Consider the following 16,571-nt stretch of genomic DNA (forward strand, 5'->3'; position numbering starts at 1 on the left):
AATATATAAATAGTTGTAATTAGAAACTTTACTATAATAAAGAAACTTTGCCATAATAAAGTTGTTTTGTTTTGTTTTGTTTTCTTCAGTGATTTTCTCAAAATAAAAACTGTCTTTGAATTTTTTGAAAGTAATCTCAGTAAGGTAGATGGCCATGTATGATCAGGTAGGAGACATAAATATGAATGTCTCAGAAAACATGATTGCTGAAAGATGCAAATTAATATGGAACCTTTCTTTTAGATCCTCCATGGTATCAATGAGAAAACAATTTTAAGTTGTTGTTGTTGTTTTTTTTTTTTTTTTTTTTTCTGTAAAGACTGAGCTGATTTTTTTTATTTTTTTTTTAATATAGTTCTGTGTCAAGTATGCAATTTGCCTCTGGAATTTATTCTAAGGGTATTTTCCATACTTTTCCCAATAATTTTAAATGACATGCTTAAATGCTAGGACAGACAACTGCATGCTGCATGGAGGGAAAGAGAGAAAAAATAGCCTCTGGACAGATGTCAGGAAATAATTTTTGTTTTGTATAAGACATAGCAAGGCAAAGTTGTTGATATAAAGATCCTGAGGGGAAGGAGAGTCATTTAGAAGCATAGCTATACCATCCCAGGGTACAGGAAGTAACAAAAGGAAATTGGCTTTTTGGGAACATCTTCCCAGAATGCCAAATTGAAAAAGATTGTTTTCAAAAATGTCTTTAAAAAGAATTCAAGAATCAACAACACAGACAGAAAACCAAAGGAAATCTGTGGTAATTTCTGGAATCTCAATGCTTTCTTACAGTCAGGAAGAGGGTAGGTGAAGCAGAACAATGGGGTTGGGACTATGAGTGAGGAGGCGTCTCAGCTCTGCAGTGCATTTGCCATGTGTCAGCCACTCTGCTCCTCCACTATAAAATGGTGATTTTTTTTTTTCCTGGCAAACGCAATTTTCAGTGAGGCATCACTGATTAGTGGTTGCTGACTTATTTATGATATGTCAGTGAATGCCAGAGAAAATAATTGTGGAAGACCACAGTGGCATTAAATAAAGCAACCAAGGCAACCAAGGGTTACTGTAGAAGAGGGGAGAGGTTACATTAAAATTTTCAGCAAAGGGCAGAGTGAAAGAAGAGATCAAATGAATACCAGGACTATCATGTAAACCAGCAATAGAAACTTTTTGCATTATTGTGCTCATCATGGCAATAACTAGCAATATTGCTGGCATTATAATGAATGAATGATTGAGGAAATAATTTTTATTTTTTTTTCAAACCCAGTTTTTCACATACTCAGAGGAGAAGCAGGTTTCAACAACATTGTCTAGTCTACCCCCTCTTCGATGTGGCAAAATCCAACATTTCAGGAGTTCAATGAATTGCAAGTCTTAACTATCCAACACTTCACAGGGTGGACAGTTTGGGGGAGGGTTTTTGGCTGCTGGTATCTGCTGGTATCAGCTGGTATCTTCTAATGAAAGGTGAAGGATTATTGTTCTGCTTTGAGAAAAAGTTTGTTTAGACTTTACTTAACTGGATGTGCTGAACACTTACACAGAACAAATCTCATATGCTGTAAACTGAACATGCCATTCCTTTTATAATTCAAAAGCAAAAAGAAATTCCAAAAAGAAATTTTCACAAAGATGTGAAAGGTTTTTATGCCACTCACCATTCTGTGATACTCTCTGGATCAACATCATCTCCTCCTCTAGATTTCATCTTCAGGTCTGAGGTCATGTTTCCAGCAACATTGTTCTGTGTTTTTACCAATGGGATCTATTGTTTATGTCCTGCCTATCTCTGCAGCACATTAATGTGGGATTCTCTGAGTCACGTAATTCTAATGATGTTTTTTTCAATACTGTGTAAAGACTTAGCAAAGATTCTAATTTCATGCAGCAGCTGTCTCAAAACCTTCATATTAGCAAGCTTGTAACATGTGGGATTCTTTTTATCACTTTACAGTAAATGTTAGTCTGATCTGCACAGCCATAAATCCTAGTATTTGCCTAGAACACTATCTGTAAGCCTACTACCAGAAATAATGTTAGAGCTTCTGGAAATATATATATATATATATACATATATGTATATATATATTTTAAATCTCTAGCTCAAGCAAAACTGTACACCCAAAAATCTAAAAGAATTCTCAAATATGAATAGCTTGTGTAGTCCTGTAGCAAAACTGCAAACTCGTTTTCCTCCCATGAAAGTTTTTCTTTTGGCATTCTCACTTAACTATCACAGAACATTCTTACTTAACACCACCTTTAGCTGGTGCCAGAGGCAGGCCTAAGCAAAAAGAAACTTAAATTTTAATAAAATTTTACTTTTTTAATTGTTAATTTTTAGCTGATCTAACAAGGGCAATGCAGTATAAGTCAAAGCACACAAAAATCTGGATATTAATCCAGAGGAATGAGAAATCAATTCATAGTATAAGTCGTCAGTGATCCTAAGGTCCAATACACTTAGTGAAGTAAATTATATAAAGTTTATTGGACAGAAGTGTAAATGATAACTTTTATATACTTCATTAAAGAGAAAAAGAAGTAGCAATGAGTAAATAAGTATGATTAAAAGGGCAACACTAAGTATCCTTTTATTCAGTAACAGAAGTCTCCTTACGTCATTACAAATTGGCAGCTGAAGCAGAAAATTGACAATTGTATAATTTTTAGCTTGTTATCAACATCTCATTGGTATTAAAGTAGACATCAGTTAAGACACAAGTATTGCATCAGTGCAGGGTTCCTATTTTCAATACATTATTTTTGGAAAATGAATGAAACTGGAGTGCTGGTATGTTTCTTAAAAGATGGGCAGCACTCTGATTTACACAGTAGCAGCCATAGATCTGAAATGATGCGAAGGGTCTGAGATGACTCATTTATTGTTATTGCCCTCAAATGAGACATGTGAAAGATTTTAATTTTGTTTTGAATACTGTTTCACATAAAATATCCCATACTTACTGCAGATACTGGGCTTTTTGACAACATCCCAGCTTTTTGCATGGATGTAGGACACAGGCCATGACAATGCCCTTTCCAGATTTTTGCCTCAGGCAAATGGTCATTTCTGTGGATTTGCATTCTTACTTAAATTCTTAATTTGTTACAGGGGGGCTAGGAAGACTTTCTGTCTTGCAGTTTTGTCTGAACTTTGGTTGCCTCCAATTGCTGGATCTGGTTGGAATTTTCACAGCCAATCACATACATAAGAAAGTTCCTAAAAACAGAGAGGCTTATGAGCTAGAGCCAGCAGTTCCATGGGTAGATGGGACATGAAGGTTTTAAAACAGAAGGGGAGGGGGAAAAAAAAAAAAAAAAGCCTTTTGCACCAGCATGGCTGAATATGCATATGCTAGAAACTAATACCAATAGATACTGGTAATAGCAAAAAGTATGCTGCCTGCAAATTAGAGAGCACAGTCAACATCAGTCATTCCATTTGTAAATGTAAAGGGTGATATTTTGACAAGACAAAAAACTACAGAGGTACTACCTAAGCTGCTGGAGCCAAAGTGATGCATTATGTACAAGAAATGGGGAAGAATTTTAGTATGAAAAAAAAAAAAAAAAAAAAAAAACAACAACAAAAAAAAGTTCAAAGCAGCAGGAAAGGAATCACTCGGTAAGTCTTTGGGAAGACTAAATTGGAACCAGTGATATATCAAGTAGAAATGGCAGCATATATGTCTCTAGATACAGATGTAGCTGAAGAATGAGCTGACAGCACTGGCTATGTTTTAATAGTTTTAATGAGGGTCAACTGAGTGCAAGAGTAGAGTAAAGATGAGTTGCAGGTACTCCTAATGCCTAAAGAAGCAATTTTATTCTCAAGACAAATTGGCAAAAGCTAGAATTACTGGGTAGGGCAAAAGGCATTTAAATTAAACTAGAAAATAATTTTGTCAGAACAGGTAGGGAGGGTGGGCCAGGAAACATCCATCAGAGCATTAAAACACATTAAAACACAAGGAAGCATTCTCACTGCTTCCAATTGATAACACCTATTTCAAGTTCTGTAAAGAAATTAGTCTTTAGCAACTTATGGTAGTGATAAGTAATCTCTATGGTTTTTAGAATTTCAAGTCTATATACCACGAAGAACTCATCTATCATAAAGATGAGATACTGTGCTTAACAGACATATTGTCTGAAGTGTGAGGTTTCTAGAGGCTGACAGAGAAGTATAGCTTTCTCAGCAATCCTTCATAAATTTAAGTAGGTTATTTAAGTACCCATTGAGTCCATTTAAAATGTTGAGGTAGTGAACATTGGCTTTCACCAACCTACAAAATGCTAAGAGTTATTATTAATCATTAGCATTAAGAATTATTATTAATCATAATAAGCATAAGAATTATTATTAATCATTAAAGACAAAATATATGGTAGTTCTTCAAGTTCCGCACTGATTGAGTGCATTATCATGAACTAATCATAACATGTTCTGTACCTAAAGGATTAAGCACAGTGATCAAGAAAACAAAAATGGAATTCATACTGGCTGAGAATTACAGTACACTACCTGCAAAAGCAGGCATTCAAGAATGAATGTTACCAGTAACTAAGATTAGTACATGTCATCAACCCTAGCTCTAAATAGAAATAGTGGTAATTTTACATAGTAACACACGGAAAATCTTAACAGGTACCATATTGTTAAGTGTCTCAATATCTGTTTCTCAGGGCAGAAAGTGATCTTGTAGCAAAAGGTGATAACATCACATTGTGGTATCTTCACTGAACACTGTGCAAGGAGGGTGCAGCATCACACACTTTAGTGCCAGGATTTGTAGTGTTGTTAAATTTGAGACTTTTCACGAGCCTGTCCAGTGATAATCACAATTCTCTGTGGATTTCTGGCTTAGATGCTAAACCCATGTCTTATATGATGAACTTTTTCATGTCTTCCAAGTGTTCCCTCCCTTTCACTTCATGAATTAGCTGTCCACAACCAGCTTACCTGCTTCAACTTTTTATTATTATCTACCAATTGTTAATATCCTAAGCACACTTCAGGCCATTTCTTAGATGGCATAGCCCCTGCCCTAGTCATTGATTCCTAGTCTAGTACATTTCAGCAAATGCCTAAACCTTCAATGTATGAGTCCCCATCAAGAAGTAGGAGGAGATGCTCCAGCTAACATGGAGTGTGCGCAGCCGTGCATAGATGCCCATGCCTTGCTTAGCTCAGCAGGCTCCTGACCCAAGAGCTGTGGGCATGCAGGAAAGGGAGGCAGGAAGGGCTGGCATGCTGTCCAAGAGAGAATCATTGGGGAGCTACAGGAGAAAGGCAACTGAGCCTGCCATTTGTGCTAAGGGGGTAGCTTGAGGAGGAGATGGAGCTACAGAGGAAGACAAAACTGAACATGACTTTCAAGAAAAGCCGCTGCAGGCACCTGTCCCAGGGGAAAGCCAAATATTTGTGGAGATGGCAGACCTGGCTGCTGCACACCCACCTCTGGCATGTGGAGTTCCCATTCCAGCTGGACAGATGCCTTGGAAGAGCAGTTGTACTGAAGCTGCCAGCACTCAGGAGGAAAACAAATCTGCAGTGTATGTGACACAACTTGTAGGTCAGAGAGAAATGAGAGATTTCAGGCATAAGAGACACAACATGTCTTCAAAATTGCTTCATTCTGCTGCTCCTTCCAGAGTAGGTTTTTTTCTGGGTGTTGTGTGAATTAGTCTTGTCTGCTACTCCCACATCAGCCAGAAATTTCAGTATAGTAGGAGAACTATTATTTGCTCTGCTCTTTTAGCACATTATACTCATCACATTGTCTGAGTAATGAACAGTGATCAAATCCTGTATCCTAGATCTCTTCTGTATTTTTGTAGGATTATGATGGATTGATAGGTTCATGGAATTTAAGCCACTCTGTCCACTTAAAAAGTACATTTCACCCAAGTCATATGTGAGAGTTTTGTTTTCTTTTTTTATAGTTCACTTAGGTCTGCCTTTTTTGTGTGTGCAAACAAACAAAACCAATAACACTAGCTAATAAAAATCCAGTTGCCATTAATGGTACAATACCCATTTGCTGTTCTGTTGTATCTTCAAGCTGATGTTTAAAGTCATACATTTAAATTTTGTGTGTTAGTGTGAGGGTCTTTTTCTTCATTGTGACCATGGGGCTTACCTTTCTGGGAATCACCATTTTGCAGTAGTACTACAAGAGCCTTTGGCAGCCTCTCACATGCACAAGGACAGTGTCAATAATCCTTTGGCGCTTTATACCATTTACAGAAATGCAATTTATATGTGCAGAATTCTTTGAGGGTCAAGCCTTTCCAATGACAATATTAATTTAATGCTTTGTAAATGTTATTTAATCTTCACAACAGTGTTTGGACGTGGTACGGTTATTTCTACTGGAATGGCCTTGGATATTATGCATTCTAATGCATGTAGACCTGGATTATGCATACAGACTGTGTTTATTAGAAAGAAAACATTCCTCACTGCAATGAGAGAAGAATGTTTTGAAATCTCTTTCTTAGGCAGTAGATGCTTTTATAGTATAATTATTGCATTTCTGAACACGGTATATTAATCTTTTTTCCAACCACTCCTCAGCAAGCTGATGAGCTGGAAAGTGCAAGAGGCTTCGGAGTGCTCAGAGAACTCAGCAGCAGTGGTAGGGCAGTCAGGGAAACAGCAGAGATTCCCAAAAGTATCAAAAAGAAAGAAAAAAAAATTCTATTTCTCAAACTTTTGCAGGCATTTATCAGTCAGTCAAAGTCTGAGAAGACTTTCTCACTGGCCATTGCATAAGTAACACATTTCTCTTTTCCAAAGTTTCCCAATACCAGATCTGTCTGCCCTAGATTTTTAGTTTTTGTGGAGATGGGCAGCTCTCTGTAGATACAAATATTTAGCAGACCAGCACAGAAGACTTTTGTGACTGCAAAGGTTGATAACCTGAGAAGGAGTTGTCCATAACTCACCACTGAAAAAAATCCTGGAAAAACAGCTGGAAAATTCCAGTACACTCATCTAATGCTGACTTTTCACTGTGAAAACACAATGGGATCCATTCTCTTATCACAGTCAAATTGCCCATAAAAACCCTGTTGACTGAAAGAAGACTTAGCATGTCAAGTTTCCTTTGAATGCTTACACCACTTTTCAGGGAACTGTTTTGAGGATGGAGAATACTTTCTCCCTTCCCCCCTTCCCTCTCCCCCCACCCTTTGCTCTCTCCTCCTTACAGAAATACACAGCAACGTATATATCATCTCTTTTCTACAAAAGACTCTCAAACACCACCCTTATTCTTTTCAGCTAGTTTCCTCTCGTTCTTAGTTGTGTAGGGACATGCTCTCTATTCTACTACAACTGGCATTCACTCTCTGATAGTTCTGTCCACCTGCACCATCTAAGTCCCCTGTTGCACATTGGATCTGATGAAACTGATATATGAGGTGCTCTGGGATCATGTTTCACATTAATAGACATGCCTAATAATTGGGAGAGGATGTGGGAAGAGAGTCACTCTGTCAGAATCTATAAAAAGTGCAGACAAGGTATGAAATTCCAGGCTAGCGATTCAGTGAGTCCCTGGAGTTGCCAATATTGCAAATGATATCCATCTCACACGTTATGGGCATGACAATGGTTCAGATAATTACTAATTTTGAGCTACACTATTGCCTGTTATAATAGATGTTATATGCTTTAGATGTTGTGCTAATTACATTTTAGCTAACCAAGCCAATCAGTCAAGTCAATGCCAAAGAAAAAATAGCAATCCCTGACATGTTACTCTTCTCTCCAGTTCCTTCTGGCTTCCAGTAAAGCTCAAACAAAGAGACAGGTTCTGAAGATGAATGAAATGCAACAGTTTTAAAGTGGAGAGATATGAATCGCAGATTGGCGTACTCACACTGTGGTATTCTCCGTTTCTAATCCCAGCCCCGCTAAAAGTAGACATTTTATCTGAAGGGCAGAAACAACCATATAATAGGTAAAAAAGGGGTTGATCTAGAGCTCCCTGAAATGGACAATTCTCCTATGAGTGACTTTGGATCCAAACTCTAAGAAAGTATTACATGTAGATTTTTTTTTTCTTTATGGCAGATAGTCACTTTAGAAATTTAAGTAATATTTGAACAGTTCATTTGGATCATTTATGTTAATAGGCTGGTTCTTAGTCAAAGGATAGTATCTTCATAACATAAAAATAAAAAAGTAGTAATTGGTGTTTTGATCTTTGAATGCCTCGGAAACAGATGAAAGGAAATGTTTTAAATGTGAAACTTAGGTAAAATATCTTTGTTGTGTTTTATATATAGAGAGATAGATATAATATTATGTAAAAAAAAAAAGAAAAAAGAAAAAGAAAAAAAGTTGTATAATGTAATCATTTAGTGTTTATTTTATTATGTGTACCTTCTACTCAGAGGGTTGGCATTATTGTTCCTAACAGTGATGGATACAAGCAGATCATGCCCTATGACCTCTACCATCCCCTTCCTCGGTATGTAAAACAATCAACCAGATGCTAGAAATATCTAATACATTTATGGCTTTTTTAGTCTTCTCTGTATTCCTGCTTTCCTCTCAAATCAAGGTAACAGATGCATCTTTCCTCTTGCTCTGAACAGCTGCACATTAACCTGCAGATGTTCAAACACTGACCTGTTATAAATTCTGTTGCTGCAGAACTGAAATGGTATTCTAGCTGAAGCAGTAATGTAGCTTTATTAAGTGTGTGGACCCTTTCTTTCTCACTCTTCCCCCACCCATCCCCACCCTACCCATCCCTCCATCTTCTGTCTCACCTTTCCTTTTCCCTCCCTTTATTCATCTGTGAACAACACTGTGATCCATGGCTTTGCAATGAACCATCAGACCTCTCTATCTGACAGTATTGTTTCCTGCATGCTTACAAATTGTGAAATTTTCATTTTACATAACATGTGTGATATGTCCTGATCCAGCAAACCAATGCTAATGCCTTCCCAGGGTCATTAATCCATTCGCTCCTCTGAGAACCCAGAGATCAGGGACAGGAATAGGGTCAAGGCCTGGTTTATGTTATTTAATATCTCACAATTAAAATGTCTTTAATGTAAAACATGAGATTCTTATTAAAATAATTACCTTAGTAATTACTTTTAAAGCAGTTAATAAGGCTCATGCTGATAAAAATGATGGAGAATAACCCATTGGGTTTGAAACATTGCCTGGACACACAATGGTATTGTGCTTTGTTTCTTCCTTTGTTAATTTATTGTGTTCCATAGTATCAGGCAACAGGAAAAAAAATAAAATATATATATATATATATTCCTTGGTAACATGGTAGTCTCAGTTTGATATGAAGAAATCATATTCAGACCACAGTGAGAGCTAATGGAAGACACAGCCACAGATCAGTTCTCTCAGAGACAGAGGCAACAGACACTGAACAGAATATGAGGCTAGCGTAAGAGAGGGCTAAGCCAGAAGGACAAAATATTTCTTTCTTCCCAACCAGCAGAGTTTATGAAAAAATAAAAATAGAAAAAATAAAAATCCCCCCAACCAACCAACCAAACACACACACACACACACACACACACAAGAACTTGTCTGATAGTAGCACCTAATACCAGGGGCAGAGGAGAATGACAAACAATACTGAAGAAGTAGAGATGAAATCTGAGAAAGTGTTTTTGCAAGATTTACCTATTGTTCCCTCTGCCTTAAATTTTATCTTGAAGGAAAGGTACAGTTCAGTAGATACAGTGCTTACTTTAATGCATTACCACTTCCTTTCACAAATCCTCAGTGCTGCAGCCTTTGTAACTCAGAAGGAGCTGTGACTCCTTCTTGAAGAGCTGTACGGCAGAGACAACTTTTACCTTTCTGCCTTATACTCATATAAAACCTAAAGACCAATGCTGGCCTAGATTTAAGCTGATTTGTATTGCCAAGGTTGCACAAGGCATCTAGTAGCCTGTCCCAGTGGAACAACATTCCATGTCCCATGGAGTTCCAGCCACACCACTCCTATGCCTAGCTCAGGCTGGTGGCAAGAGTTTCTGCTGCTTCCAAAATTCAGTTTGAGACCTCTTCATTTAGATTTTTCATATTTAGAAACCTTAGTTGGGAAATTTGTCCAGAAGAGCCACAGATAACACATTTGAATTAAAAATGTTGTCCAGTTATCCATTTGTGGCATACAGAGCTTATGCAGAACACATGATGATGGATAAGACATGGTGTAAATGTGGTTTCACCACTTCTTTGTGGTAACTTACCAGTCAGTGGATTTACCATTCATAAACAGCTATTAATATAAACCATTTCACACAGGGTTTTACTACACTTTTAGCCATTAGCCAACTGTGGATTGTGCTTAAACGTACTGGAGCTGGTCAGAATAAGATGGGTTGATATGATGAAAAGTCAGAGAGAAAGATAAGTATTTTTAATTTTGTTTAACAATTTTGGTGATCCTTTCAGGGTTACTTAAAAATAATTCCTTTGCTGTGATTAGAAAGGAAAAAAAAAAAAAAAGTCAAAAATGAAAAATTGTGACCAAAATCAATCTTTCAAATATTATTTCAAATTTTCTTGTCAAAAGGAATAACCACATTTATGGCTATCATGGCAGTGATTCTGTGTCCTCTCTATGACAGTGGTTTGAATATGAGAGAGGAAATACCAGTCTGCATTTTATGCAAACAGACATACACACATATAAAATGATACATACATTAATATATATGCATCGTAAAAAAAGAAAAAACAAATATGCATGACTTTTCAGAACATACACATTGTTCTGGGAATTTGTCATTACATTTTCAAATGGCACCTGTTGAGAAAAGATGGTTTCTGAATTCCTCCCACTGTCTCAGATGCAAAGAAACAAGGCCTATGTGGTCTATACCATGTAACCTGTCAGTATAGCCTCCTCTCCTTTTCTTTGATAATTTCCACTACTCTTTTTTTTTCCTCGCTTTTTTTTTTTTTCTCTTTTTATTTCCCTCAACTCAGTTGTTTCACCCCCCAAAAAAAACTTCTTTTTCCCTCTATATTCTAGCAAAAGGAACATCATATGTTCAGGAGCTTACTGACTCTCTAGTAATCTGTAACAAAGATTTCTCAGAATTTGGCAAATTGGGGAGATTTGATAATCCCATCAATTAAATAAAAGGAATCAATTTAAAAGTATTTAGTTTCTATGGTAGTAGTTATGGGTTTAGTGGAGAGAGGAAGTTTCACACTACTAGTCTGTGACTTAAAGACAGCACCCATTGGAGTCCTTTTTTGTTTTCACCATTTACAAAACCATGCATGTGCAATTTTACTGACAGTAACCAGAAATAAAAGAAAACCAACTGCAGTTAACAGTTCATGCATTTGTGGGGCTGTGATGTGGGCAGCAAGGGTTCCTTTTCCTGACACTTCTCTGTTACATTTTGGTTTTGTCACAGGTGGGAAAGTACACCCTGGACTGCCTGTTCCTCCTCCTGTGGAGGGGGCATTCAAAGCCGCAGTGTCTCATGTGTGGAGGAAGACATTCAAGGGCATATTAGCCCTGTGGAAGAATGGAAATGCATGTATACTCTGAAGATGCCTGTTGTCCAACCTTGCAATATATTTGACTGCCCAAAGTGGCTTGCTCAGGAGTGGTCACCGGTAATGAGTTTTGCTTTGACGGTTTTGTATTTACTGTATTAAGAATACATCTTAAAATCAGAGAATAATGCTAATAGTTTAGTAAGCATGCTGAATTACTATCTTCCATTATTGTCCTTCCTCATTACCATGACCTCTGTTTCAATGATGTTATTTGTCTATTTACAAAGTAAATACTGAGGTTTAGTGTACTAATAGGATTAGTATGATTAAGGAGAATCATGGAAGAATAAATCAGATTTGTAATACTGATTTGTGATCCTCTGCTAACAATAGACTGAGAACATGAATGAAATGCACAAAACAAAAGCCGTAAGCTTTTTGTGAACACGACATCCTGATGTCCAAATTGGAGGGAGATGAATTTGAAGGGTAGGCCATTCAGCGGATAAAAAATTGGCTGGATGATTGCACCCAGACGGTGGTGGTCAATGGCTCTATGTCCAGGTGGAGGCCATTGATGAGTGGTGTACCTCAGGGGTCTGTCATGGGACTGGTGCTGTTTAATATCTTTATCAATGATGTAGTGAGATTGAGTGCACCCTCAGTAAGTTTGCAGATGACACCAAGCTGAGTGGTGCAGTCAATACTACAGAAGGAAGGGAAGCCATCCGAAGAGACCTGGACAGGCTGGAGAAGTGGGCCCATGTGAACCTCATGAGGTTCAACGAGTACAAGTGCAAGGTGCTGCACCTGTGTTGGGCCAATCCCAGGCTTGAGCACAGGCTGTGAGAAGAACTCACTGAGAGCAGCCCTGCAGAGAAGAACCTGGGGGTTCTGGTGGACGAAAAGCTCGACATGAGCCAGCAGCACATGCTTGCAGCCCAGAAGGCCAACTGCATCCTGGACAGCATAAACAGAGGGGTGGGCAGCAGGGAGAAAGAGGTGATTGTTCCCCTCTACTCTGCCCTTATGAAGCCCTACCTGGAGCACTGCGTCCAGGTCTGGGGCCCCCAGCACATGAAGGATGTGTTCTTTTAGAGTGCCACAAATATGATCACAGGGCTGGAACACCTCTCCTATGAAGAGAGCTGGGTCTGTTCAGCCTGAAGAAGAGAAGGCTCCAGGGAGACCTCATTGTAGCTTTTCAATACTTAAAAAGCGCTTATAAAAAGGATGGAGAGGGAGGTGAAAACATGACATACTTTACCATAAATAATAAATAAATAAATAAATAAATAAATAAAGACTTAATTGTCTGAGGGAATAAAGCCTAAATAGTTTCCCATTTTGTTTGGTGCTATGTTTCAAAATAGCTGTGTCACCCCTGGTAACCCATAAGCTCCAATACTTTGTCCAAGCAAAGCAGAATGGCTTCAGATGAAGTTGACAGGGTGTTACTGAGCAAATCCAACCTGGAATGGATGGCCACAAGCCAAGTAGCCAGTGCTGAAAGAGTGACACAGCAAAAGAAAAAAGAAAAAGAAAAAAAGAAAAAGAAAAAGAAAAAGAAAAAGGAAAAGGAAAAGAAAAAGAAAAAAGAAAAAAGAATGGTTCCAGGGGTTAAATGTCTAAACCAAATAAATGTGAAGAACACAAAGGTAAATATATATGCCAATTTTATGCCTTACCGTAACTACCAAATATTATGAATAATTTATAATCAGGGTTGAGTGTTTCTGCATCATGTTTTGACCTCTGCTGTACATGTACTTCTATTGCACATTCCCTTTTTATTTGTCACACTCATGGCCTACCGCAATCATTGCCTCATTCCTCCTTATATTTCCTTTTTGCAGTGCACTGTGACCTGTGGGCAAGGGCTCAGATACCGCGTGGTTCTTTGCATTGATCACAGAGGGATACATACAGGAGGCTGTAGCTCTAAAACAAAGCCACACATAAAAGAAGAATGCATTGTACCCACTCCTTGCTACAAACCCAAAGGTAATGAGAGAATGATTCTCATAAATTTTTCAGCATTTGTCCATGTTGAGCAATTTTGTTTTGTCATTACTAGCACTGTCTCCACCTGCAATGAATTCTGAATTTGTATATTTAAGGCCTGCCATTCCTGTTTGCCTGGTAGCCAGGTAGGGTGAATTCTGGCTCATCATTCTCATAAGCTCTAGAGTTTTGTTAATTTGCGATCCAGCAAGCAAAACTAAATGTAAATTTGGCCACAGTATAAGCAGTTTAAACCACATTGATCATATCAAAGCTAAATTTGCCCTGTATTCTAAAGGAATTAAATATGTAAACAACATTCAAATTAGATAAATGTAGCCATAATTTTGAAGAGCCTGTTCACAAGTTGTTTGCTTGAATCAGACAGAAACAAGCATTGTGTATTGCACCATGAAGTTCCTTTTACTAGCAAGGCTGCAAAAATACTTGAAGCATCTTTGTACAAGGGGGACTCACAATTGGTATGATTTCTTGACTTGGGCTTCACTGAGTAAGATTGAGGTAAATTCCCAACAGATTATTGAGATAAGGACAAACTTCTCTAGCCCTTTGGATGTTCTTATGGGATAGAAGTCCTATCAGTCCTGGAGACTAGGTAAATGGGCAATGGCCAGTAGCACCAGTCACAAGAATTTGTTTCCAATGGTATATCAGTGTTTATGTGTTTGTGTGTATGTACATCTCTATTGATGAAACTTTTTTGTGTCTGTACCTTCAAGTAATTGATGGTAATTTCTGAGCTCCAGCAATGTAGTTGAACTTAATTAGGGACTTAAACTCCAACATAAGAAAAAAATCAATCCCTTCTGGAAAATGAATTGCGATCCTGGTCCATATTATGAAACCTTATTATGAAGTGACCTGTGACTTCATACTGATCTGAGGTGAAAGAGTGAAATTTGGAATTTTAGTTTCTGTGCTCACTGGCTTGTATTAGACAAGCTTGTCAAGCTGCAAGGTTTCAGTCTGGCTGGAACATTGGAATTTACTGCATCTACCAGCCACCCAGTGGCAAAACCAAGATGCAGGGCCACCAGGGAGCAATGGGTGTGTTTACATTGCACACTACTAGACAACATGAGCTCCATCAATCCATGTTCCAGGATGAATAAAAGGCTCATGCTGGCTGCACTATCATGACTCTGAGATGCAGTGGACTTGGGCTCAGTGAAACAGCCACATTTATGGGTCTTTATCTATTTATAATGTTCAGATCCCAGGTAAAGCAAACTCCTGTTTGCCTGCAACATGCAGTGTAAGCAAAATGCAGTAAGATGCCAAAAATCAGGTGGTGTATACCACCCACAACTGACTTCTGCCTATGGAACCTGGGAAAAGCTGAAAGACCAGCTAGGAAAGCTATTCTTGCCTGCGTCAAGAAGACTCTTCCAATGGGATTTGTCTGGGAACAAATGGCTGCTGTACATGGCTGCTTGCCGGAAGCAGACTTGCAACAGAGTGGCATCTTTACCCTAGATGAATTCTTGTGCTGCACTTTGTAGTAAATATATCATTAGTATCCAGTTGTAGGTGGTTCTTTCTTTCTTCCATTTTCTCACATGGGATGGCAGGCTCTATGTGAAGAATACTGTTTTGATTGGGTTTAATTTTACTCTTCATCTGAGTTCTGCAATTCCCTCTCAGTTCTTTCTCTATAATGCAGGTGGTAATGTTTGAAGATCCATGTAACTGAAGGCTATATCATGCTTTCAGAAGAAAGCTGAACCAGACATTCTCCAGACGTCTCTTCCAATCCAAATTATTCCATTTATATGATGGAAGCTTGTTATTTTTTTTTGTCATGAATCTAGCATTATGAATTTAAAGCAGTGGTTGTAGTAAAGTACCTCACTTCTTTTGAATGTTTTAATCTTAGTGTGTTTTTTCCTTCTGGAGCTGGATTAAAATAAAGCAGGAAAATAATGTTCCTAGTTGATTAAAATATCAAGACAAAAAAAAACCTGTGGAATACACTTTTACTTTAATGCACTTCCTAAAGAAAATCAAAATGCAAATAGTTATTTATTTATGCAATGCTATTTATTTCATTTTAGTTTATTCAAGCACTCTGTCTTACACCAATAATGGGAAAAGATAGGATAACCCTGGACTAAGAAATGATTTTCAATTTTAATAGAAAATGTACATTCATGTAATAGAACTTTATGTATAATATAGGATTTAAGTGTTTTTCACTGGAACCCTTATAACAAGATATTTTACCTTATTGTCCAAAATTAAAATGTCTTCAGTAGCGTATGTTAGAAGTGATTTCCTTTCCTTTCCTTTCCTTTCCTTTCCTTTCCTTTCCTTTCCTTTCCTTTCCTTTCCTTTCCTTTCCTTTCCTTTCCTTTCCTTTCCTTTCCTTTCCTTTCCTTTCCTTTCCTTTCCTTTCCTTTCCTTTCCTTTCCTTTCCTTTCCTTTCCTTTCCTTTCCTTTCCTTTCCTTTCCTTTCCTTTCCTTTCGTCTAAGCACACTATATAACATCAACATTTCTGATCCTCCAAATCATTTTACAATGTGGATTATAATTGACTTTACCTGTCTCTCCTGTCGAATACACACCTCTAAAAATGAAATCTTATTTAAAAAGTCACGTAACATACAACTGTACATGAGAGCTTTTTCTTTTTACAAGCACTTGGATCCAAGGAAAAAAAAAAGTGTAGAAGCAAGATCTGGATTTCCAAAATCCATAAAACAAACTGCAATGCATATAAATAGAAATATCTCCTACATTTTTTGGATAACAAAAGCGGTAAAATATGGATTAAACTAAGAGCTGTGCTGGCAAATATTCATCCTCAAATGGCACTAATAAATATATTAGAGTAAGAACTTGGCAAGCTATTTCTGGGAGACAGGCACAGTAACTATATTACCGTCCCTTTCCTCCCCAGTTAATATCTCGCTCCAAGAAAAGCTGCAGTAGCTGTGAAATAATGTTGTAAATTATTGTTCCTTGATGATACATGTACATCTAACAGTTTGGAAATTTCACATGCATATATGAAAAGTTCAT

General features: G+C 37.6%; 1 protein-coding gene across 3 annotated transcripts in view; it reads left to right on the forward strand.

The window, feature by feature from the left end:
* The window catches only part of ADAMTSL1 (ADAMTS like 1), a 194,545-nt gene that overhangs the window by 83,029 nt on the left and 94,945 nt on the right, over positions 1-16,571 (forward strand). For all 3 annotated transcript variants that reach the window (XM_032206478.1, XM_032206480.1, XM_032206481.1), the window contains 3 exons: positions 8,436-8,486; positions 11,437-11,641; positions 13,381-13,528. In XM_032206478.1, coding sequence (XP_032062369.1) covers positions 8,436-8,486; positions 11,437-11,641; positions 13,381-13,528 — 404 coding nt within the window. The remainder of the gene's footprint in view (positions 1-8,435; positions 8,487-11,436; positions 11,642-13,380; positions 13,529-16,571) is intronic.

This window comes from Aythya fuligula, chromosome Z, assembly GCF_009819795.1.
Source record: "Aythya fuligula isolate bAytFul2 chromosome Z, bAytFul2.pri, whole genome shotgun sequence".
Taxonomy (NCBI): domain Eukaryota; kingdom Metazoa; phylum Chordata; class Aves; order Anseriformes; family Anatidae; genus Aythya; species Aythya fuligula.